The 26,686-nt window shown below is 39.3% G+C and overlaps 1 protein-coding gene across 1 annotated transcript; it reads left to right on the forward strand.

Annotated features, from left to right (window-relative positions):
* Positions 1-12,036: 12,036 nt before the first annotated feature.
* On the forward strand, positions 12,037-12,900 carry LOC113306189. Its single transcript, XM_026555156.1, has 3 exons — positions 12,037-12,042; positions 12,163-12,237; positions 12,280-12,900. The coding sequence occupies exons 1-3, from the start codon at positions 12,037-12,039 to the stop codon at positions 12,898-12,900; spliced, it is 702 nt and encodes a 233-aa protein (XP_026410941.1).
* Positions 12,901-26,686: the final 13,786 nt, after the last annotated feature.

Raw genomic sequence — 26,686 nt, forward strand, 5'->3', positions numbered from 1 at the left:
CAACCGTTTCCACTTCTTACGAGACCAGGGTACGTTTCATTGCGACTTGTATAAATAGGTCTCACCTATTTCCACCAAAGAACAAGTTTTGGTCAGGAGAATACAACACTCAGAAATCACTTGTTAGCTTTCCCATCTATTAGCTTTCCATTTTCTGATACAAGTCGTCAAACAACTACTCTTCCCGAATCAACTATTATGGTCTCAACACTCTCTCCGCTTCCCTCCCTAGACCAACCCTTCTCCTTCACTTTGTGACCGAAGCAAGTCTGGAACAGTGATTTCTTGGTTTAGGCCGGATTTGTACAGATTGATCTCTCGAATAAAAGTACTTCCTTGCAGTACATTATTTAGGGTTTAGAATCGTTTCTCACCCACACACTCGAAATTACCAAAATCAGCAGAAAATGTTTTCACCCTCAAACAATTGGCGACCACAGTGGGAGATCATTCTCTCGGTTGCAATATCAACTTCTAGCTTTCAGTTCCGTCTTTCAATTCCAAACTCAATATGGTAGAACTTAGATCCGGGTCAGAAACGAACCCTAAGAGCACCAGCGCGGAAACCATCCCTGTTGCTAACACTCCTCCCAGCAGCATTAACACGCCGCCTACTAATCCCAACAACACGGAAAGCGATCCTTCAGGTATTACACCGCCAATCACCAAGTCCAGAGCTGCTGCGACCCCTAACGCTTCTACGCCGCCTACCAATCCCAGTAACACAGAAAGCACTCCTTCAGGTATTACACCGCCAATCACCAGGGCCAGAGCTGCTGCCACCCCTAATGCTTCTACGACGCCTACCAATCCCAGTAACACAGAAAGTGCTCCTTCAGGTGTTACATCACCAGTCACCAGGGCCAGAGTTGCTGCCGCCCCTAATGTTTCGTCGAGTATGGAACCTCCGACCATCACTAGGACTACAGTTACTCCACCATCAGGACGAGAAACCGGAGGATCCAGAGGAGGCCGCCCCTACATCACCATTGCTGATTTGATGGAAAGACATGAGGTTCTTTCTAGAGCCCAGGCGGACATGGCTTCGACTCAGAAAGAAGTACTTGTATTTTTCAAGACCCTAACGGAGAGGCTACCACAGGAGCCGCGCCATCCAGAGTCGATGAGGAACACCTCCAGTACCCCTGGCGCCGGCACCTCAACAGCGCATATCTTTTTAGAAGAAGAAACTCACGCCAGAACCCCATTGGAGAGAAATCAACCGTCCAATTTCGTCGCGCGATAAGATTTAGAGCAACTTCTTCGGAATCGAATCAAAAGTGATGATGTAGACATGCATCAGCATCAACCCCCTTATCCGCCTGAAATACAAAGAATTCCCCTTCCAAGAGGATACACTTCTCCTCAATTCACCTTATACGACGGCACCGGGAACGCACGTGAACATATCTCTCGGTTCCTGGAGTCCCTAGGCGAACACGAATACAACCACGTCCTCCGTCTGAGGGAGTTTTCGAAGTCGCTTACCGGAAGAGCATACACGTGGTACAAAAACATCACACCAAACAACATCTCCAACTAGGGTGACATGGTTATGACTTTCTACAAAAAGTACTTCTTCGTGTCTGAGAAGGTTACCTTCTCGGATCTAGGAAGGATGTTCCAACGAGATAACGAACATCCAAATGATTTTGTCAAGAGATTCAGGGTTCAAGCGCTAGACTGTCACGACCCAGACGTGACCTAACAACAATTGGTGAATTCCTGCATCAACGGTATGGATCCCATCTATCGCGCCTTACTAGAGAACCTGCGGTTCCATACGTTCTCCGAACTCCATGAGGCTGCTAAAAGATCGGCCACGACAGCATCAACATTGTTAGAAATAACCAGGCCAATTAGAGGCGAGTACGTACACGAAACTCGAGGAAGTAGACGTCTCGTCAACAAGCAATACAACATTGGTTCCTCCTCTGTGAGTGTAGTGGACGAAGAAGGGAAAAGGAAGGCCCTAGTGGAAGATCAACAACCTAAACGCGCGGCACCAGCGCAACGGGCGGCTCTGCTACGGAGGCCGCCGCTGAGGCTCCAATGCGTCGTCATGAAGCTGGAGAAAACGTCCTGGATTTCCCGTTCCCGATCGAGAAAGTGATCAAACTCTTAGAGGCATGGATCCAGGACGATGTCATCAGACTACCACCCCCCAGACGCCCACCGACCGAGGCAGAGATGGAGCACCCCAAATACTGCTGCTATCACCGGTTTGTTCACTACCCGACCAGCAACTGCAACAGACTAAAGCATATCTTCAAGGCAAAGGTAGAGGCAGGGGAACTTCAGCTGGGAAATGAGGGAGTACGTAGAGATCCCCTTCCAGTCAGAAATTGCGGAATCTCTGGGGACTCCATACACGAAACTGTACAATCCATGATGCAGCATGTGTGCGAAATTCTCTACCTTTCCAAGACGCAGTGTCAAGACATCTTCACGGACCTCAATCGTGTTGTGTCGGGCAAACGACTTTTTCCGGTTATGAAAGCTACGCCAGAAGCCCCAGCTCTTTTAGGGGACAACGCTGAAAAATACAACTGGGGACTTCTAACCACGGCCTATCTAAGGGGCACTGATCTCGAGAGCACTTTGATCGATGCAGCCTCTGACTTCAATATCATTACCATCAAGACTCTGAGAGCTGCAGGAATTTTGAAACAAGAGGCTACCCACTCCCTATCTGTGGTCAAGAATTCATAAGGAGAAGCGATGAACGCATACAACTACATTAGCCTCGAAATCAAGATGGGAGATGCTATAACGCGTGGAAAATTCCACATTGTCAAAGAACTTTCAAGTTATGACATGATCCTGGGGCGTTCTTGGGTATTCGACAACAAAGCCAAATTGGGAGCATCCCCTCTGCCAGTGTCAACGCACGAAAGATTTTCCAACAAGTCGTCCAACCTTCTACCGTATCAACAACTTACCAATGGAACTCGATTACCCGAGGAAAGTCCGTCCGCGCTCGCTCATAGATCCCAAATGCAAGTAAGTCTGGTCAAACAACCTTCTCTGCAACCAGTTACTTCTTCTCTTAACCCGTCGTGGGGACTCGATCCGATTATCAACACGGACACATTTAAGAGATGTGAGTGGGGTGCTGGGCCCTTTAAACGCTTCACCAAGAATTTGGAAGCTGCAGTCAAAGATGATGGGACCAAGAGTCAAACGGTTACACAACACTCAAACTCGTTTCAAATTGGAGACGTGGTAGTCAAGGCGACCTCATTTCAAGTCGGAAACATTACAGTAAGGATGGCTGTTCAAACTGGTTCGCCCGAAGAAAGGGAATATGAGCAATATCTGGTGGCAGACGTCCTCTTTGGTGGTTACTGCAAACTCATCAATGCTGATAAGTTGGAAGGTGTGACGATTAACTCACGATGGCTCAAGCCCTTCAATACCTAAAGAGATGTGTTACTTTCTCCTCCATCATTCTTTTTTTCCCTTTAGTATTTCCTTCAGCTATTTCCTTTTCCACTCAATATTTGTATTTCCTACAAGATGGATGCACCGTTTGCATTCTCAATTGGGGTTTCGATTCCTATTCAAAAAGCATACCTTTCCTTTCTAACGAGTCTTCTGAATCTTAAAGGAAAAACACTAAATAAATCCCGAATCATCAGGAAACCATTACCCATCAAATCACGACCAGAAAAGCCGAAGCCCTGCAAAAAATACTTTATTCGAAACTTTAATGGAAAGAATATACAAGGATTCATCATACGACAGGAAAGGTATGGAATATCAAACAACTTATTTTGATGAAGTCTTTTTCGAAAAAGAGATTTTATTCAAAGAAGCTAAATAAGCGGGATGTTATTTGGCGAAACCCTAACTTGCCATGAATACAAAGAAGATAAAAATGAGTATGTGAAACATCAAAGTGGCTACACGCCAAAGAGAAACGGCAAAACGGGAAACTTGTCATCGAAAGTAGACGCCCGGATCGCCAACGCCTCTGTCATATCCCCTTCAAGCACTTTCCCTAACAATCTTTTGGACAACAAACGTTCCATTCAGAAGCCGCCTCCGTAACAAAAACTCCAACATCCCACCCGGAAACCGCCTTAGCAGCAACAGTTTCCGCCTCCTGTCCAACACCCACTTCGACAACCGTCTCATCATATGCCACCACAGCTTCTCCAACGTCCCTGACAGCGGTTTCGGCGTCCACTCCAAAAGCTGCTTCAGTTTCGTCAACCACAGCGGCGTCTTCCTTGAAAGCTTTTTCAGCGGGCTTTCGAGGGTGTCCCGGTTCATCCGCATCATAATTAAGGATTATGACACCATCTCAGGCAGGGAAATTAAGTTGGATCTCCCCTAAAAGTTTCACAGACTCAGTCTTCAGCCGCTTCAACCGAGAGGCGAGTTGTCCAGTCCCAGCGCTGGGTTGTCAAGAAGTTTCGTTGCCCTGAGGTATCTCAACGCGCTGGGATACTTCATCATCTCCCCGCTTTTCCTCCATGTCCACCAGAGTCATGAAATCCTGAGCATGCATCCGCACTCCACATAAATAGGTGAAAGGCATGCCCTGAATAATTTCGCCAGCTTCACGAAACAGAGAATTAATTCTGCCCAATGCCTCCTCATGAGAAGAAAACCAGTTTTCGTCCATCCCAAAGCTTCTCTCCGAAGAGTTAGAGGTATGGTTGTCACTGGAAGATCCCATTATCTACCACAAAATTGAAAGACGAGATAAGTTCTCACCATATCTGCACCAGCAATCTACATGAACAAGAAAAAATGGTGAGGAACTAGGAGAAAGCACGAGACGATAACTGCAAAGAGGATAGACGTGATTTCAAAACGATCTTTACGAACGAAGGATTCAAGATTGCCTCTTATATTCAACAGAGCGATGAAATCCGAAAAAGAAAAACTTTCTACTAGTCGTGAATTAAGGCGTGATATTGGCTGGAAAAGATATTTTTCTATGAGAGTCAATTAGGGTTTGATAAAAAAAACGTGGAAGTACGTGTTTGGAACATGCTGGCCTGCGTTATCGCTACTGCTCTACTGCCAGCCACGGAATTTGGAAGCAAAACCGGTAGTATAACATGAGGAGGAGAGTTAACACCTTTCATACGGACGTGATACTTTGGGATATGAATAAGCAAAGGATTTACTACCCGAGCCACGCATGGAAAGAGGCAACCGGGCCATCAAAATACGCCAACAGTCCGCGCCACGCAGAGCCAACAGCCCGCGCCACGCCAATCCAGCACTGTGCAAAGCCAGCACCCATCCCAAGCCGATCCAATGCTAACGACTCCATCCCAAGCCGATCCAATGCCTGTGGATCCATCACAAGCCGCACAATACCTGCGACTCCCATTCCAATCCGACCAACGCCAGCGGCTCAGTTTTAAGCCACACCATGCCAACGGCTTGCCAAGCTAAGCCAACAACGCCAACAACTCCGCGTTCCCTAGCTTAGACAAGCTGACGCCAACTGTTTGCATCTCGTCCAGCAACCACCTCTACCACTCCGCGGCCTAGCTAGCAGCACCACGAGCAGAATCTACGCAAAGCCACCAACACAAGAATCACGAATTCTCCTTACCTCCCGAAAAAGGTTAGACGGATCTTCCTGACCATCTCTTCATGACTTGCCATTTAGATTTTTTCCTTGTCTGTCACCATCTTATGCTTACTCGCAACAAAGCCCATGTTCTGAGCTAAGCAGGGGACTTAATGTTGATGGTGGTTTTTATATTAGGGTTAAAATCGTAAAACCTTTGTCAAACAGTGACGTCACACTTGAGTAATAATATCTCCACTAGCACATTTATTGAAACATTCAACATGTCTGCGTAAAATTACCAGGGTACCTTTTTTATGTATATGCCATGCTCCACGGCAGGGCCCTCGGTACTGACTGGCATCATCTCTGCACATGCTAGCCAAACGTGCCAATCACGCGTGCCACATATTTTAAACTAGGGTTTCGACACGCTAAACCCTAATAGCCATATCTCCGCGCCAAAGGCATGCCAACCATGCCAGCCGCCCCACCGTGCCAATGGCATGCCATGACAGCCACATCTCCGCGCCAAAGGCATGCCAACCATGCCGGCCTCACCACCATGCCAATGGCATGCCATGCCAGCCTCACCTCTGCACCAAAGGCATGCCAACCATGCCATCCGAACCACCGTGCCAATGGCATGCCATGCCAGCCACATATCCACGCCAAAGGCATGCCAACCATGCCAGCCACACCACCGTGCCAATGGCATGCCACTCCGCGCCAAAGGCATGCCAACCATGCCAGTTGCACCACCGTGCCAATGGCATGCCATGCAAGCCATATCTCCGCGCCAAAGGTATGCCAACCATGCTAGCCGCACCACGGTGCCAATACCATGCCATGCCAGCCACATCTCCGCGCCAAAGGCATGCCAACCATGCCAGCCACATCTCTGCGCCAAAGGCATACCAACCATGCCATCCGCACCATAGTGCCAATGGCATGCCATGCCATCCATACCTCTGCACCAAATCCATGTCGGCCATGCCTCCATGCCGCTGACTGCCAAACGAAGGGTTGCAAACAATCAACGTCCACCCTTCCTTCGGAGATGCAAATCTCAGCCGTCCAAGTTTGCCACCAAACGCGTGGCAACTTTTGTCCCAATGCCAATCCCTAATTTTGGACGCGCCTAAACTATGCCAAAATCCTAATTTTGGCAGTGCCTAAAACTATGCCAAAATCCTAGCTTGGCCGCGCCTAAACCACGCCAAAGCCATGCCTCCATGCTGTTGGCTGCCAAACGAAGGGTTGCAACAATCAACGGTCACCCTTCCTTCTGGGATGAAAATCTCAGGCGTCCAAGTTCACCACCAAACGCGTGGCAACTTTTGTCCCAATTCCAAGACCTAATTTTGGCCGCGCCTAAACTATGCCAAAACCCTAATTTTGGTCGCGCCTAAAACTATGCCAAAATCCTAGCTTGGCCGCGCCTAAACCATGTCAAAGCCACGCCATCCATGCCTCCATGCCGCTGGCTGCCAAACAGAGAGTTGCAAGAATCAACAGCTTCCCTTTCCTCTGAGATGCAAATCTTAGCCGTACAAACTTGCCACCAAACGACTTGTGGAAATCTCTTGGCTACGGTGCTAACTCTTGGCCACAGTGCCAAAACCCTAATTTGGCCATGCCAAAGCCATGCCGGCCATGCCTCCATGCTTCTGGCTGCCAAACGGAGGGTTGCAACAATCAACGGATACCTTTCCCTCTGAGATGCAAATCTCGGCCGTACAAACTTGCCACCAAACGACTTGTGGCAATCTCTTGGCTACGGTGCCAAACCCTAATTTGGCCACGGTGACAAAGCCCTAATTTTGCCACGCCAAAGCCATGCCGGCCATGCCTCCATGTCGCTGGCTGCCAAACGGAAGGTTGCAACAATCAACGACTATCCTTCCTTCTGAGATGCAAATCTCAGCCTACAAGCTCGCCACTAAACCAAACGACTTTTGGCAACCTTTGTCTACGCTGCCAACTCTTTGGCCACAGCGCACACTTAGCTATGCCAATTCTATGGTCACAGCACCAAACCGTAATTATCCACGCCAAGGGCATGCGCAAGCCATGCCAGCACTGTGGCCACACCACTGGCTACCTACGGAAGGTAACCACAATCAACGGTTAACCTTCCTCTCAAGATGAAAAATCTCGACCGTCGAAGGTCACCACCGAGCCGGCAAGCCTCCCAAGCTCAACTTGCCAAAAAATAGCAACATGCTACACAAAACACTCGAGACATCAAAACATGTCACAAACTGGGGGATGCTCATCAGGGTATTGGTCTGGCGGTTTACAGCGTGCGACGTACACTACGCCCGTTACAAGAAAGTGTCATAAGAGTGAGGCGGTTAGTAATTACAAGAAGTAATGGTGATACGTTTCCTTCATTATGGAAACATCAATTCCAGACGTTACCCGTTACCGCTTTCTTCCATTTACTCAACCGTTTCCACTTCTTACGAGACCAGGGTACGTTTCATTGCGACTTGTATAAATAGGTCTCACCTATTTCCACCAAAGAACAAGTTTTGGTCAGGAAAATACAACACTCAGAAATCACTTGTTAGCTTTCCCATCTGTTAGCTTTCCACTTTCTGATACAAGTCGTCAAACAACTACTTTTCCCGAATCAACTATTCTGTTCTCAACACTCTCTCCGCTTCCCTCCCTAAACCAACCCTTCTCCTTCACTTTGTGACCGAAGCAAGTCTGGAACGGCCATTTTTTGGTTTAGTCCGGATTTGTACAGGTTGATCTCTCGAATCAAAGTACTCCCTTACATTACATTATTTAGGGTTTAGACTCGTTTCTCACCACACACTCGAAATTACCAAAATCAGCAAAAACTGTTTTCACCCTCAAACAGACGGGTACGAGATATCCCTGGGAGTTGAAGGTTGCCTCCCTAAAACAACATGGGGCTCATTAGGAGTTGATGGTTGACTCCTATTTGATTTTTGAACCCATGGGCTCCCTGGGGCGAGCGTATTGATTGATTTGATTTTTTATGGATGTGGTGTTTCCATGTGTTTGCGGTGTTGTTAATCATGCTAGTTGTTTTTAAAAGAAATTGAAAAATGTTGCTTAAAATGTTTTTGTTGCTTCTTTTCCTACTGGGTGTCACAACTCACGTCGTTTCATGACAAAAAAATTCCAGAGTTTATGGCACCACAAGGAGCTAATGGCGGAAAAGCATAGAGATCGGTTTTGGTGCTTTAATTAGTAGTTTGCATAGGATTTTTGATTGGAAATTGTAATAAAATATCATCAAACTCTTTAAGATGATTTTTACTGAGTATTTATTGATTATTAATACTTTTGGAGATGATTGGGTTAATGTAAAAGTAAAACCAATGAAACAATGCTTTGTTAAGGGAATTTTATTTGATTAGACAATGAAAATTTCTGAGTCATGCTGGTTTGATTGTTAATGATAATTATTATATAATATATTTTTATTTCATTTGTTGTTTTTTATGAAAAAATCCTCCAGGATATAGTGATAAATATTTCAGAATTTTCTGATCTTCATAAGTATTTTTAAAACAATTGTTTCTCACTGTAAGAAATTCAGATGTTTTCTGACAGATTCATCTATATTGGAGTTTCCTGTTTTCAAACTATTCTATGGCATGTTTTAGACTTTGGTGTCTTCTGTAAACTTGAAGATCTTTCTTTTTTCTTTTTTAAAACGGTAAAAAAAACTTGATTCAGAGTTGGGAGTGATTTTATACGATATTTATAAAATGGAGTATCTCTGCTTTGCTTTTCTGCAGTTCTGGTCAACTACATGTTTGATTGTGGTCAGAATTACTTTAACTTAAACTAAAAATTATAGAAAAATTATGACTGGAACTATACTCAGTTAGGATTCATAACGTATAATTATAATAATTTTTGGATTTGATTTGTGCTTAATAAAATTCCTGGAGTGAACTGATGTCTGTTTCTGTTTTACGTTTGTTCCGCAAAAACGTGACTCTTTTGGGTTGAATCTGGAACGATTAATGGTGAAATTAATTTTTATACTAAACTAGAGTTTTCTAGGGTTCATGTGGATTAAAAGTCATGTCAAAGTAACGAGTAGATCTTTCTAAAAGGATTTTTATGTATCCGCTGCGATAAAAATTCTGAATTGAATATAAAATAATTATGTAATATCTGTCCGATTTTCAAGGATATTTTTGTCATTTTATATAAAAGGGTATTTTCGTAATTTCATAATTTTATTACTCGATTTCTTCTCTGAAATAAACAACATCTGAGGTAGTATAAATTATTTACTTTGGTTACCACAATCAATAAATTACTGATGAATTAAATAAGGCCACGTGGGAATTTTCCTTTAGTTGGTACCAAATTTTATAAGGTGACAAATTGGTATAGCTACTTAAATTAAACAAGTGTTAGTGGACCTTGGATGAAAAACAGTTAGCTTATACAAGCACTATTGCTGCATAGCTCGTTAGAAAATGTTACGCATCTGCTAGGTTAATTCAGAGAGCGTGACTATGATTTCTAGGTTTAAGTACCAAAATTTAGGTTTGACCGAGATAATTCTTATTGCTAGGTGTCGTCTCACTATTAGTTAAAAAATTACTAGGGTTTAATAAATTTTGACTATATATATATCAAACAAGAGGAAGTTGCAGTCTCTGTTCGGTGCCCAGGTTATTGTAGTGTTGCGGCAAAAAGGAAAGAAACCAGTACCAAAAAGCTAATAGTATTACCGATTGTCAGTGTAGATGGAAGACGATGTTGTTTTTGGAGTTCCCTTATTTTTATTAGTTGATAATTATCGTCCGGTTTACAATTTAAGGTAGACGCAACACAATCAAAAATTCTTTTTATTTATGATTTTGTTAATTAAATTCATATTTACAAGTTTTTATGATGCTACTGATGATGATGTGAGCATGAATATGGTTGTCGGGCTGCGGTCCATAGATTCTGATTCTTAAAAATATTTTTGATGGGATACGAGATATCCTTGGGAACGGTTTTATTTCCCTGAACCCACGTGGGGCGAGCGGATTGATTGATTTTATTGTTGTTTATGGATGTGGTGTTTCCATGAGTTTGCAGTGTTTTTAATCATGCTAGTTTTTGTTTTAAAAAGGAATTGAAAAATGTTGCATAAAATGTTTTGTTGCTTCTTTGCCTACTCAGTGTCACGACTCACGTCGTATTATGACAAAAATTCCAGATTTGACGCATGACAAGGAGTTGATCAACGTGGAGCCTAGAGAATAATTTTAAGTCCTTAAGATTGTTATTTATGCGTAAAATTCTAGTTCAAAGATGTAATTAGTCTTAGATTTGAAGCTGTAAATTATTGTATGATGTTGAGTTGACTGATTTTCATTTGAAATTCTCAGTAGATTTTGATATTTATCTTCTTGTAATAAACATAAAACATCTTCATGAACACTTGGTGTAAATTTTATAATTTTATTAGTTGTGTAAGTATTTTTAATATAATTCTTTGTACCCGTTTTAAATCCAGAAAATATCTTACCGTTTTAAATGTCTTATAAAGATCCTAATTAAGAGCTATGATACATTGGTTTTTAGACCTTCGTGTCCACCAAGGAAATCACCATCTATGTTTTATATTTCCAAAATGACAAGACTCGTTCAATTTCGAGTTGCATGCGATTTTATATAATTTTTATAAAACAGACTATCACAGTTTTGATTTTCTGCGGTGCTGGTCAACTTCGTTTTTGACCGTGGTTATAGGATACTTAACTTCATTTAAAAATCCTGTAAAATTTACACCTTATAGTATTTACAGTATAGAATTTATCTGCATAATTATCATAAATTTTGGAACTCGTATGAAGCCTATAAAATTCTAGGAATCTACCTTGGTCTGTTGAATTTATCTGCATAATTATCATAAATTTTGGAACTCGTATGAAGCCTATAAAATTCTAGGAATCTACCTTGGTCTGTTTTCAGTTTGACAGTTTCGTGTTGAAATCGTTATTTTAATTAAAACGTAAGTCTTGAACGGTCGTAATATTTTCTATGTGAAACCAAAATGTGTTTTATTTCCGGTGGATTTAAAATTAGGTTAAATCAACGGTTAGATTATCCTAAATAATTTTCTAAGTATTTCGCTGTGATTGAATTGTTAAAACAAACATAAATTAACGAAGCCCAAATAAATTGTTTAACGAGCTTGGGCTTAGTAGCCGGGCTTCGGCTATGGTATCGAAGTGGCACTTCGGGTTTTCAGACATGGGATCTAGGCAGGATCCAAGCCCGAAAATCGGGGTGTTACAAATTAAGCCCAAATAAATTATTTAATGAGCTTGGGCTTAGTAGCCGGGCTTCGGCTATGGCATCGAAGTAGCACTTCGGGTTTTCGGGCATAGGATCCGGGCAGGATCCAGGCACGAAAATCGTGGTGTTACAGTTTGGTATCAGAGCTAGTATGATCCCTCGGGTAGGCTAGTTTCTGAATAGGTCAGTGCGTGTATATGCTTGTATGTGAATTGCTTGTAGTAATTATTGATTGTGTTTTGCTAGAATGCGTAATAGGTTGCACTTTTTTTGCATAAAGAAATTCTCTCCGTGATACTTATGTTTTAATGTCCTTTATTCAGGACATGTCTCGTCGTAATAGTGGTTCAACCAGCCCACAAGATGAGGGTTTAGGTGATGTTATTCGTGCTTTGAATGTTGTTGCTCAAGCGATGCAATAACAAGTGAATCTTAATCAGAACGCACCTCCTCCTCCTCCTCCTCCTCCTCCTCCTCCTCCTAATCAAAGGACTTTGTTAGTGAGAAGGTTTATTGAGCAAAAGCCTGATTCCTTTAAGGGTAGTTCTGATCCACTAGTTGCTGAAGATTGGATAGATAGGATTGAGAAAATATTCACCCTCTTAGACATGAATGACGAGGATAAGCTGAATCTTGCAGTTTATAAGCTTGAGGGTGAAGCCACTCATTGGTGGGATATGACTCGTCGTTCTAGGAATGACAGTCTATCTACCTGGGTGGAATTTCGACTCGCTTTCCTGAATAAGTACTTTCCACAAACTGCTCAAAACCAACGCATGATCGAGTTTATGTTGTTGACCCAGAGAAATATGACAGTAGCGCAGTATCGATCCAAGTTTGAAGAGCTTTCTCATTTTGCTCCCCACCTGGTTGAGATTGAAGAGCTGAAGGCTTTTAAGTTTCAGGAAGGACTTAAGCCTTTAATTAAGAGTAGGTTGTCTGTTTTGAAGATTACATCTTATACTGAGATAGTGGAAAGAGCGATGATTGCGGAGAGAGATCTCAAGGAAGCTGCAAGAATTCGTGAGCGCCATGCTGGCGATAGGAATGGGAACGGTTAGAATAAAAATCACCCGTACGAAAGGGTAGAGAACGGAGACGATGCACAAAGAAATCTTCAACATGTTGTGTGTTTTGAGTGCAAGCAACTCAGTCACTATAAGAGAAATTTCCCTCAACTTGGTGCTCAACGGGATCAACAGCCTTCTGTGGCGCAACGTCAGTATCGAGGTAACCTCTAAATTTCGTGCCGAAATTTCTTAAAGGAGGGAAGGGTTGTAGGGCCCATCCCAAATTTCAAAGGTATTTATGTCATTTTACCAGTAGGGATAAATTAGTCATTTTATGTTAAAATGGAAATTTTGATAGTCTAGGTACCTAGCCTACTCATTAGATTAATTTATGGAAACATATTTGACTTATCTTTCTTTTTATTTAATATTATTTTAATTTATGCCTAGCTTTAAGTTAGTAGTGATTAGTGTGGGCACATGCCATTTTGGCCTAACTAGATATATATACAAGATGTCTGGCTTGGCAACTCTTGGTTGACTAATGGAGCCAGTGGACTTGGTTTCAGGATTACCTTCATTAAATAATTACGTGGTCACCTCTTAATTCCGTTTTGTTTATTAGATTAGGGATATCTTAGTGGTACTGCTGGTATGACAAAAGAAAAAGAAAAAAAAGACGGAGAAGTTTCTCTCCAGGTCAAGGAGTCGATTAGTGCAATATCTAGCTAGAAACGTGTCCATGGGTATTTACATTTTGTTTTCTTCTTTTGTTTTGGCTTATCATCTTGCTACATGTCTCGATACGATTGGTTCTTGTCTTAGTTAGTTAAGGAATTAAGAAAACTTGAATTAACCTTGAGATTTCATTTGTAGCTCGGTCAATAGGATTTGTTATCATCTCAGTGATCTATTTGTGGAAGTCGTGTGAAACCGAACCGCATGGCTGACTATATATGTGGGATTAAGCATGTTGACTAATATTAGGACCACGGATGGTATATATAAACCATACTTGTATTGTTTTAGGGTTAGATAAAAAAAAATTGTGTTTACTTCTTCCTTAGCCGCACAAAACAGAAAAAGTGAGGAACAAAAACTTAGAGAACATAGTAGATTCGAGACCTTAGTGACAGTGTTATTTAGCTTTTGGTTTTTGGTTCTCGCAAGAGGAGTTGCTAGTTCGTTTGCCGTTGTTATTTCTTAGGATTATTTGCTAGTAATTGAGGTAGGCACGACACTAATTAAATCTTATTTTATTTGAGTTAAAAATTGTTTAAATTCATATTTATTGGTTTTAATTAGTATGGTGACGTGTGATTGATGGTATTGTATTTATTGATTTCATGATGATGTTGAAGTTGTGTGATGTGTGTACATGTTTGATAAATTACGGTCCTTAAAAACTGATGGTTGCTTCCCAAAAGACTGCCTTTTTGACGGGTATGAGATATCCTTGAGAGTTGAAGGTTGCCTCCCTAAAACAACATGGGCTAATTATGAGTTGATGGTTGCCTCCTATTTGATTGCTGAACCCATGGGCTTCTTGGGGCGAGCGGATTGATTGATTTGATTGTTTATGGATGTAGTGTTTCCATGTGTTTGCGGTGTTGTTAATCATGCTAGTTTTTTTTAAAAGGAATTGAAAAATATTGCTTAAAATGTTTTGTTGCTTCTTTTCCTACTGGGTGTCACAACTCACGTCGTTTCATGACAAAAAATTCCAGGTTTTATGGCACCACAAGGAGCTAATGGCGGAAAAGCATAGAGATCGGTTTGGTGCTCTAATTAGTAGTTTGCATAGAATTTGTTATTGGAAATTATAATAAAATATCATCAAACTCTTTTAGATGATTTTTAATGAGTATTTATTGATTATTAATACTTTGGAGATGATTGGGTTAATGTAAAACCAATGAAAAAATGCTTTGTTAAGGAAATTTTATTTGATTAGACAATGAAAATTTCTGAGTCATGCTGGTTTGACTGTTAATGATAATTATTCTATATTATACTTTTATTTCATCCTTTTTATATTATTTTATGAAAATCTCCTCCAGGATATAGTGATAAATATTTCAGAATTTTCTGATCTTCATAAGTATTTTTAAAACAATTGTTTCTCACCGTAAGAAGTTCAGATGTTTTCTGACAGATTCATCTATATTGGTGTTTTCCTGTTTTCAAACTATTCTATGACATGTTTTAGGCTTTGGTGTCTCTATAAACTTGAATATCTTTCTTAATCGTTTTTAAAACGGTAAATAAAACCTGATTTATCTATATATCCTTATTATTCATTCGCTCTCTTTACAGGATGGTGTCTAAGTGGTAGTTCAAAGAATTAAGAGTTGTGAGTGATTTTATACGATTTTTATAAAATGGAGTATCTCTGCTTTGCTTTTCTGCAGTTCTGGTCAACTACATGTTTGATTGTGGTCAAAATTACTTTAGCTTAAACTAAAAATTGTAAAAAAATTATGACTGGAACTATACTCAGTTAGGATTCATAATGTATAATTATAATAATTTTTTTATTTGATCTGTGCTCAATAAAATTATTGGAGTGACCTGATGTCTATTTCTGTTTTACGTTTGTTCCACAAAAACGTGACTCTTTTGGATTGAATCTAGAACGATTAACGGTGAAATTAATTTTTATACTAAACTAGAGTTTTCTAGGCTTCATGTGTATTAAAATTCATGTCAAAGTAACGGTTAGATCTTTCTAAAAGGATTTTTATGTATTCGCTGCGATAGAAATTCTGAATTGAACATAAATTAATTAAGCCCAAATAAATTATTTAATGAGCTTGGGATTAGTAGCCGAGCTTCGTCTATGGCATCAAAGTAGAACTTCGGGTTTTCGGGCTTGGGATCCGGGCACGAAAATCGGGGTGTTACACTATAAGACAATGTTGCATGACTAAATTGGACTATACATTCATAATATAAATTTCGAGTCAAGTTTATCTTGTTAATTATTCTCGAAATATGTTGACTAGGCTTAAGAAAATTTGTTCATACTTGATGAATTTGGTTAAGAACAATTTATTGTTTATGACCTAAATTAGGATTTAAGATTTAATCATTTGAAAATAACCTGGATCAGTGATATGTTACATTGACGTTATTCTGGAATGTTTCAAATTGATTATTAGAGAGATATAGAACTACTGCAAGTCAGGATACAGGACAGTACAGGTAGCAGATTACATATTGGCGCAACTGTTATAGGTCGGGAGCCCTAGTACATGTACCCGATATACACGTACCGACGTAGCTATAGTTCGACAACGATTTTTGGTACACATACCAAGTATGCAAACCCAAAGGGTTATGTTACTTGTGAACTCAGGATGGTACACATACCTAGCATGCATACCGAAAAAGTTTTGTCGACTCCTGAAATCGTTTTGTCTTAAGGGTATATAAACCCGGTATACGTACCATGACAAAATAACTCACTAACTAGAAAGTAAGTAAGCGTGCCAAGTACACGTACTTAGCCTGTCGAATGTTTTCAGATGCATCAAAATTATTTTTATGAGAAAATCGGAATTTGAACATCTCTCTAAATACACATTTATACATATTTAATCACATTTGTGACTCAAGATCAAATTATTTAAGTTTTATATAAAAATGGTTAAGCTTATAGTTTTTCTGGCTAGTTTCGGCTAACCTTTCATAAACAATTCATTATACACGGTTCAGTTACGTTTCATCTTAACCAGAATGTATATTCTGTTATATTAATCTCAAGTCAAGTTGTCATCTAACGGTATATATTGTTTGCTTGGTTCCAAAGATGTCTTAGCTTAAACCTAAATCAACCTATACTTTGGAATTTTTTATAAGGGAGAACCTCAAGCAACTTGGATTTTTGAATCCCTAACACTATTCTTTGTGTGTCTTAGTTGTACACTAGAGTTGTCCTCTCCTTAAAACCCTTCTAGAGTTTAGCGACTAAAAATACTTTAGCAAGGGATTCGTGATGTCAGGTCCAAATATTTTTGTCTTGATAGTTCGTGTATCCTGATCTTGCTATTGATTGTTGAGTCTCACTCCGATCAGGCGAGATAGACAGAAATCACAAGTTTCTTCATCTCAGACTTTGTGATTCCACGAGTATATTCCTCTATAACGATTATTTGTTGAAATCAAATTAGGTATTACTTGTGAGTTGAACAATAATATAGGATGCTCTTCGGGAGTCATAAATACCGAATTTTGAGGTTTGCTAGACTTTGTCTATTACAAATGATTTCCTATCTCACCTTGATCTTTGATCAAAACGGAAATCACATATAGGCTTATATGTTGGAGGAAAATTGGTTTAAAATCTTCAATTGAGTTGAAGCAACACTTAGTCTGTAAAAGACGTCAGCTAAGGGAATTAATTGCGCAGAGTCTTGCGAGATTCAAGAGGCGTAAGGAGCGCGCCTATAACTAAATTACCGTGACGGTGATTCGGACTCAACTACATTACAGTCCGAATTTTTTATAGTAAGCTAGTGTTAGAGCATAGCTCGGTTGAACCCACCAAGCGTTAGTATGTCAATTTGGTTGTCATATTTTAGTATCAAAACTCATCTAGGGTCACTTGATTAAATACTAGAGTCAACTTCGTTTAGGTTATACTAGAAAGTCTAGGAATATTGAGACATACAAGTATTACTCCAAAGACCTGAAAAATGAGAAGAAGTAACGACTACAACGACGACATCTGAAAAGGCGGGGTATAACAACACCCAATAATTCGTTCGGCAATCTGTATGGAATAAAATCCAGTATAATTCCGAGAGTACCAACCTAAAAGTTAGACTCAATCAAGAAAGATATCAAAGAGTTATGTATTTTTCTCAATTCAATTAGCAAATCAACAGGATAGGAATCTGTGGACCGATTAGTATGAGAATAACTTGGACGGTAACAAAGACCAATGCCCAAGTGTCAATCGAGTTTTATCCAACAAAAAAATTCGGATTTATTAACTGATTGAACTGTGCACAACCTGTGATATTTTAATTATATAAAAATATAATACATAAAAGAAATAACACAGACACCAGAAATTTTGTTAACGAGGAAACGACAAATGCAGTAAACCCGGGGACCTATTCCAGATTGAACACCAAACTGTATTAGTCCGCTAAAAACTTTATCCTACTACAAGTTAACTTCAAACTGGAATGTTGTTGAGCCCTAACCAAGTATCACACCGATTAAGGTACAGTCGCATTCCTTACGCCTCTTGAACCACGTTGGATTATGTGCACTTGATTCCCTTAGATGATCTCACCCCACAACTAAGAGTTTCTACGACCCAAAGTCGAAGAATTTATAAACAAATATGTCTCGCACAGATAAGTCTATTCTTATAAATAAATCTGTCTCCCACCGAATATCTATGAAGTTTTGTTCCGTCTTTTGATAAATCAAGGTGAACAAGAACCTACTAATAATCTGGTCTTATACTCCCGAAGAGCAGTCTAGAAATATTAGTCACCTCACAATAACTTATTTATATGATGGTAGAAGAAGTTATTACGGAATCACAAAGTCTGATACGAAGAACTTTGTGATTAGTTTTTATATCTTACCAATCAGAGATGAATCTCGAGTGAATCTTAGAGAAGATAAAACTCAATAAAATATAACAAGTAAGATCTGAATACGCAACTACAGAGAAAATAGTTTGATCTGGCTTCACGAATCCCAATGAAGTCTTCAAGTCGTTAACCTAATAATGGTTTTGGAAAACCTAGGTTAAAGAAGAATCGACTTTAGTTTGAAACTAGGAACACACAGAAGTATGGGGATTAGTTTTACCAAATGCTAGAGTTCTCCCTTATATAGCCTTTCAAATCAGGGTTGCTTACAGTCAAAGCTAATAGCTTAGTAACAAAGCAATTGATATTGACCATTAGATGAACTCCTGATTTAAGATTCAAGCTAAGTCTGCTTAGAAATTAAGCAATTAACCTCCACCATTAGATGGTCTTAGCTTGTTACATACAAATGAAATATATTTATATTTAGATATGGATGAACCGTACCCAAACGTGTATACTTTGTTGGCTCAATAATAGTTAACCGCAGTTAGGCATATGAACACTTCTTGCTTAGCCATATTCTTCTAACACATCTAGATCAAATATGAAGATCAATCAATCATGATAGATAATCAAATGAATCTAATTGTGCGTCAATAGATTTGTTCAATTTTCACTATCTCGTAGAAATATTTATGAAACAATTGAATCGAAATCGGTTTGATTCATGATTTTTTCAATTGTCATAATATTATTATAAGAAACAAAGTCCAATTGCATTACAACTTTGAAATAATACTATGGTGATATGTATCACTCCCCCTTAGTCAATACTTCCATCTCACATGAAAACCACTCCCCCTTACATGATGATCCGTAAATCATATGTATGTAGCGAACTACCAAATAATTCTCCCCTTTTTTTTCAATAAATTGGCTAAGGTATGAAAACTATGGGATCATAATGAAATTCTCAATAAGATAATTCATGACTAAAAGAGAAAAACATATCAACTTGCTTCGACGAAATCACATGGTCGAAACTTAGTGTATTCATCAAGAAGTTTATAATAAAGATAAAAGATAACTCATACAATATTCCACGTCCGCACTCCCCACAAAGATATGGTAATTGAGCACAAGTTCAATTAAGAACTCTCCCCCATTTGATGTCATTCCCGAGAGAACAACAAGAGCGGCCTTACTTTTACGAGAAAAGTAGGATTTCTTTGGACATTAAAAAATCACATGGATTTGTATCCAGAAAGCTAGAATAAATTAACCACAAGAAGATCTTATTAATTAATTTAGTCGGAAACACTCAACATAAGAAAACTTACGGAGCCATACAGTACTTTCACATAAAAATGTATCAGGGAAATATCAATACTGCAGAATTTTTCAAAAATTCATTCTATTTTCCATCAATATTTGCATAAAGACATAATATACTTAACTTTTGAGCATATACGAGATAATCACAGTTCACGAATGTAAACACATTTATATCTCATAAGACATTTACAATATATAAAACCAAAAGATTAAATACTGCAAAAATCATCTTTCAAATAACTTAGAATTTAAATAAATAAATCTAAAATTATTGCAAGATGAAAATCGTTGGCAATAGCTATGTGTAATCACAATACCGAACCCTTGTTATCCTTCTTAAACATAAGAACAAATTCTCAAAAGAAGTTTCCTAAACATTAAGATTCTTGAAAAATTCTTTATCGTACCGAACTCCTTGTCGTCAACAGACATTGGAACATAAAGTTCATGAAAAAAAAATTCAATTCCACCAAACCTTCTTGACTGTTGCCGAATCAGGGCCTTCTGAATTTCAAGAGACCTTAGAACAATAGCCTTTATTTTCTAAATCTCTATCTTTGTTTATTTTAACTCTTCAAGAACAACTGAAAACTTTTCAAGGTTTGAGGTGTTAGCCCTTGGTTTCTTCATATTCATCCATTTTCTCTTCAAAGTTGTCGAGGAATGGGATTTGTCTTTTTCCTTCATGACTGATGGCTTATGTAATATGCATTGATTTGTCTTCCCTGTGTAAATAAAATTGTACTAGAACAACATAATATCGATCACTTTAGTTATTGGTAGGTACCCTGCATCAATTAAGGGTGTTTTACTTAGTTGACTCTAAACTTTTGACTTAGTATTAATAAGTAGGGTTAGTGGAATTTATGTATATTTCTTTTACGGGAATAGGGTTTACATTAGTGCGGCGATTAAACAGAGAAGAGATATGAGCAAATTAGTAGAGAGAAAAGTATACTAGTGGTGCATGCGGTAAGCCTTTAGTTAGTTTTGGTCTTTTATTTTCTCTCATGATGATCTTGGTTGTATTTTTTATTGGATATTCTTTCTCTGTATGTTGATGTTTTGTATCTTTAGGACTTGATAATTGAAGGGGCTTCAACCCAAGGAATCGATCGAGCTGCTAGCATATCTTTAGGCAAGTTTATTCGGTTTCTTAGTCTCGGATAAACGTAGAATTGGCTAACAAATAACTCATAAATTGTGTGACTTATGTTGGAACTAGTGTTGCATTCTCTCCGTCTGGTAATTCTGTCAGTTCGTGATTTTGCCTAACTTTCCTTGTTTATTATTATTGGAGGTCCAATGGCAAGGGTGGGTACACCAGGTTCTTAATTTATGATACTGTGAACATGGTGGAAAACAACACAACCTAGATTTCTAATCATCTAGTGCTAATAGGACGATTGCTCAATTTCCGTCTAGTTCTAATATAAATACTCAATCATTTCGCTACAAGTGTTAATAAATCTAGATATTTAATAAGCCACTAAGTTTGTATTTTGTGGCCTGCAAGTGGAATAAGATAGTCCAGGCGTGTTTATGTTATAAGCTGGTGAGTACTGATGACAATGGGTGGAGTATTTTATGGCACTCAATAAAATGTGCAGGTTAAGCACTAAACGCTAGTGGTTAGGTGGATTTATGTTCGTGGAATTTGTTGTGATTTATGGGTGGAGATACGGTAGTTTAGAGTGCGAGACTTAAGCTAGTGAAACAGAGAATGAATGTTAAGTCAGTTTGCTATTGTGTGGGTGCAGTAAACTCACCATCCATCTTAGTGCATTTTTCTTCTTTATTGGTCAGAGATGCTTTTATCAAAGTTCCCTGTAGGCTAATGCTCATTTTTAGAATTTTATATTGAGTGTTAACTGACATGAAATGTTCTTACTGCGTATAGTTTGACGACGGGGTGTGTGTATATTATCGACAATCTCACTGTTTAGATGATAAAATTTTCTGAATCCCGGTTGGTATTTCGTATGCATGGAGGCTTTATGTAAGTCTCGAAACTGGTGGTCTTTCATCTCAGTAAAAGGATATTCGAGATAGGTAATGTGTTCTCAAGTATAGTTGTATACACCTATGTACACTTCTGAACTCGGTATGTTCTGAACTCGGTATAGTGTTATTGCGAATATGTCCCGATATAGCACTACTGTAGAGGTTTAATAGGTAGAAAGCTCTAGTTTGATTCATGCTTTCAATGACTGTTCGAATTTAGGAAAAACTTAAAATTTTAATTTGGTGGTTGTTCTATTCGTAACACATAGCTTGTTATTTAGTTATCCTAGTGCTATACTTGGCTTGTGATTTATTTGTATATCATTTTTATATCTTTCGTGGCTCGGCGATCGAGTGAACTTGCTTGGAGTTTAACTCCCGTTGATTATTTTTAGGTGTTAGTAGGGATCGTGAAGGAGTTTGATTGATTCCAGCGTTGACGGATATTCAGAAGATATCTAACTGAGGGTGGACATATGCACTTCTTCTTTTATTTTAATTTTTTCGTTATGTAGTTGTGAGGCAGTGGGGATACATGCTTTGGGTAGACTTCATTATTATTTTCTTATGTTAGTTCCACTTAAAGGTGGATTATATTATTGAAGTCCAGTACACCGTTTCTATTCTTTAGACATCTTCATTATTTTTCTAAGAAATAAACTTCCCTTCTGCATATGCAATTGTAATGGAACTGTGTTCCTAGTTTTATATTGGTTATGTACCTTGTTGCAGGAATTTAGCGGCTTAGTTTCTATTTAATCATCGGTCGGGGTTATATTGAAAGTAGGGTTGTTACACTTGGTATCAAGAGCTTAGGTTAGAGTAACTCTAGGACTTGGGGGAAGTGAGCCTAGGACATTTCGTTATGTATATCCATGGTTTGGATATGCTTTATAAATATTAGAATAATTGTATTCTTTTCTAAGATTATCATTGACTTATATAGGAATTTCAAGGCGTGGTACTCGGAAACGTACTGGTACTGGTGGTACCAGAAATGGTGGTCTTATTGATGGAGATGAACCACAATTAGGAAATCATATTGTGAATGTGAATATGGCGCAGTTGACCCAGTTAATATCCCAAGCAGTCGCTGCTGCTATGAATCAAAATATTGGACAAGTCAACAATCATCAGAACCAAGGACCGCCTACTGAAACGGAGGAAGATAGATATAGGAAGGTTCAGTTTCAGTTCAAGAAGTTGAACCCGAAAGAGTTTTCTGGAAAGTCTGATAACCCAATGATAGCCCATGAATAGAAGGATGAGATGGTCAACATATTTAGGGCCATAGGACCTTCTTGCGCAGAAGTATTTAAGCAGAGATTAGATAGCTTTGAACTCACTGGAGATGCTCATACTTAGTGGACTTCAGCTTCACGTGGCTTGGATCATGCCACCATGACATGGACAGACTTCATTCGTATGTTTGATGACAAATATTTCCCTCAGAGTATTTGAAATGCTAAGGAGAGAGAGTTTCTTTCATTTAAGCAGGGTACTTTATCTGTTACAGAGTACGAGATTGAATACTCAAGATTGTCGATGTTTGTACCTCACCTAGTGGATACTGGAGAGAAAAATAGTCGTAGGTTTGTTTATGGTCTGAATGCTGTGTATCAGAGGCATATTGTTGCAAAACATATGATTGGCACATATGTTAGGGATGTTGAGTGTGCTAGAGAACTTGAGAAAGACCATTTGGCTCATAAGAGGGATGATGAATACCTGAAGAAGGAGAGTAAGGTTGACCGTGCATCAAAGTCTTTTTTGAGTAAACATGGAAGTAGTAAGAACCAGCAGACCCAGAATGTCACTCAAAAAGGTGACCAGCCAGGAAAGAAAAGGAATGGGTATTGGAATCAAGGAATCATGGTCAGAAGAACGGTGGTAATAAAGGGGAAGTAGTGCCAGCTGAGGGCGAGGCTCTTGCTGCCAAACCAATTAATTTCTATGGTTTTTGTTATAACTGTCGTGAAAGGGGGCATAAGGCATCAAAATGTACCAAGGAGAAATTTCAGACATCAGATAGACGTGATCAACTAAACACTGGAGTTGCAAATCGTAATGTGCAGCCTCATGGCCAGTGTCAACTCTTTGTTGTGCAACCTCCTGAGATAGAGAATGCTACTTTGGGAGGTACTTTCTTTATTTTAGGAGAGCCTGTTAGTATTTTATTTGATACCGGAGCTAGACATTCTCTCATTTCTTCTAAGTTAGTTTGCATGGTAAACCTTTATGTAGTAGTGTGTGATTTTCCGTTATGTGTTTCCATCCCTACTAGTAGTATGGTAGAGTTGAGTAACAAGGTTGATGAATGTCCTATTATGATTGGTGATGTTGAGTACTTGGCGTATCTTTATGTGTTATAGATGGTTCCTTACGATGTAATATTAGGAATGGACTGGTTATCTTCTAATTTTGTGCAATTGGATTGTGCTGACAAGACAATCACTTTTTCAAAGCTGGGTCAATCTAAGGTAGTAGTGCAGACTACATCTCGAAGTCTGTTTGTAGAAGCTTTCCTTAGCCATATTGAGGGTGAAATAGTAGATAGTGAATCTATGCAGATTGCGAGTATACCGGTAGTGTCTGATTTTGCGGATTTGTTCCAAGAGGTCATGGATTACCTCCAAGTAGGGAAGTAGAGTTATGTATCGAACTTCAACCAGGTACGACACCAATTGCTCGTGCTCCTTACAAAATGTCTCCAAAGGAAATGCAGGAGTTGAAGTCTCAGATTGACCAGCTTTCAAGTCAAGGATTTATTCGACGTAGTTCTTCACCATGGGTGTTCCTGTTTTATTTGTGAAAAAAAAAAGATAGTTCTTTACGATTATGTATTGATTACCGTGAACTAAACAAGGTCACGATAAGAAACAAGTATCCTTTACCTAGGATTAATGATCTATTTGACCAGTTGAAAGGGGTTATATGGTTTTCGAAGATCGATCAGGCTACCATCAGCTTCTTTTTAGAGAGCAAGATATTTCTAAGACTGCATTCCTCACTCGTTATGGTTCTTATGAGTTTCTGGTGACGCCTTTTGGGCTTACGAATGCACCAACGGTTTTTATGACTTGATGAATCGAGTATTTAGAGATTTTCTTGTTTTTATCTATGATATTCTTGTGTACTCTAAGACTCGGGAACAACACGTGAAACACTTACGCTTAGTGTTGCATACTTTGAGAGAGCATCAATTGTTTGAAAAGTTATCAAAATGTGAATTTTGGCAACAATCAGTCAAGTTTTTGGGGCATGTGATATATGAATCCGGAGTTTCTGTAGACCCTTTCAAGATTGAGGCAGTGTTGAGTTGGAAACAACCTACAAAAGTTACAGAGATTCGAAGTTTTCGTGGTTTAGCTGGATATTACCGTCATTTCATTAAGGATTTTTCTCGAATTTTGGGACCACTTACCAAGCTAACTAAGAAGGGAGTGTTGTTTGTTTGGGATTCTAAGTGTGAAGACGCTTTTCAGGAGCTTAAGACTAAGCTTACTTCGGCACCAGTTTTGACCTTACCTGTGGAAGGAAATGAGCTAGTGGTTTACACAGATGCCTCACTTCTGGGATTAGGGTGTGTTTTGATGCAGGAAGGTAAGGTTATTGCTTATGCGTCTAGGCAATTGCGTTTCCATGAGAAGAATTATCCAACTCATGACTTGGAGTTGGAAGCAATGGTTTTTGCTCTGAAGTTGTGGCGTCATTACTTATATGGAGAGAGATTTGAGCTTTTTACTGATCATAAGAGTCTCAGGTATCTGTTTTCCCAGAAGGATTTGAATATGAGAAAACGTCGATGGATGGAGCTCATCAATGATTACACTTTCGGCTTACAATATCACCCTGGTAAGGAGAATGTACGTTGTAGCTGATGCCTTAAGCAGAAAACCAAGGGGTTTGTTAGCTTTTATGATGGCGGAAGAGTGGAAGATGTTAGAGCAGTCGCTGAGTTTTTCTTAGACGTTAATAATTCTTCTACTTCTCAAGTATTTTTGGGAAATCTTGTGGTACAAACTACATTTATTAGCCGTATTGTTCAGGATCAGTCCAAGGATGATTGGTGTGTGAAACTACTAGGATCTGGAGACTTAAGTGAAGATTTTGATGTTGGGATGGATGGTGGGCTTCGACTTCGATGTCGGTTATGTATACCCGTGGACGCCCAGTTGAGACGTGAGGTATTAGATGGAGCTCACCGTAGTCGCTACATTATCCATCCTGGAGCTACCACAATGTATAAGGATTTGCGTAGACAGTTTTGGTGGAAAAGTATGAAGCGAGAGATTGCAGAATACATTTCTAAATGTCGAACTTGTCAGCAAGTTAAGATTGAACATCAAAAGTCAGCTGGAGAATTACAACCACTCCCAATACCGAAATGGAAATGGGATAATATTTCCATGGATTTTATAGTTGGATTACCGAGATCAAAGAGAGGACATGACTGTATTTGTCTAATAATGGATCGATTGACTAAGTCGGCACACTTCTTACTGGTGCATACTACTTACAACGTAGACAGATTATGCAAGCTCTATGTAGAGAAGATTGTGGTATTGCATGGAGTGCTAGTTTCAATTATTTCTGATAGGGGTGCTCAATTCACTTCCAAATTTTTGGGAGGATTCCAACAAGCTATGGGTTCAGAATTGGATTTGAGTACTTCATTTCACCCTCAAACTGATGGTCAGACAGAGAGAGTTAATCAAATATTGGAGGATATGCTTCGAGCGCGTGTGCTACATTTTCAAGGAAACTGGGATGAATATATACCTTGGGCGGAATTTTCAAACAATGATAGTTATCAGTTAAGTATTGGTATGGCTCATTTTGAAGCTCTTTATGGAAGACCTTATCGTTCACCAGTATGTTGGGTAGAAGTGGGAGAAAAGAGCTTTTTGGGACCTGATTTGGTCCAGCTCGCTACAGAG

This window comes from Papaver somniferum, chromosome 8 (assembly GCF_003573695.1).
Source record: "Papaver somniferum cultivar HN1 chromosome 8, ASM357369v1, whole genome shotgun sequence".
In the NCBI taxonomy this organism is placed as follows: domain Eukaryota; kingdom Viridiplantae; phylum Streptophyta; class Magnoliopsida; order Ranunculales; family Papaveraceae; genus Papaver; species Papaver somniferum.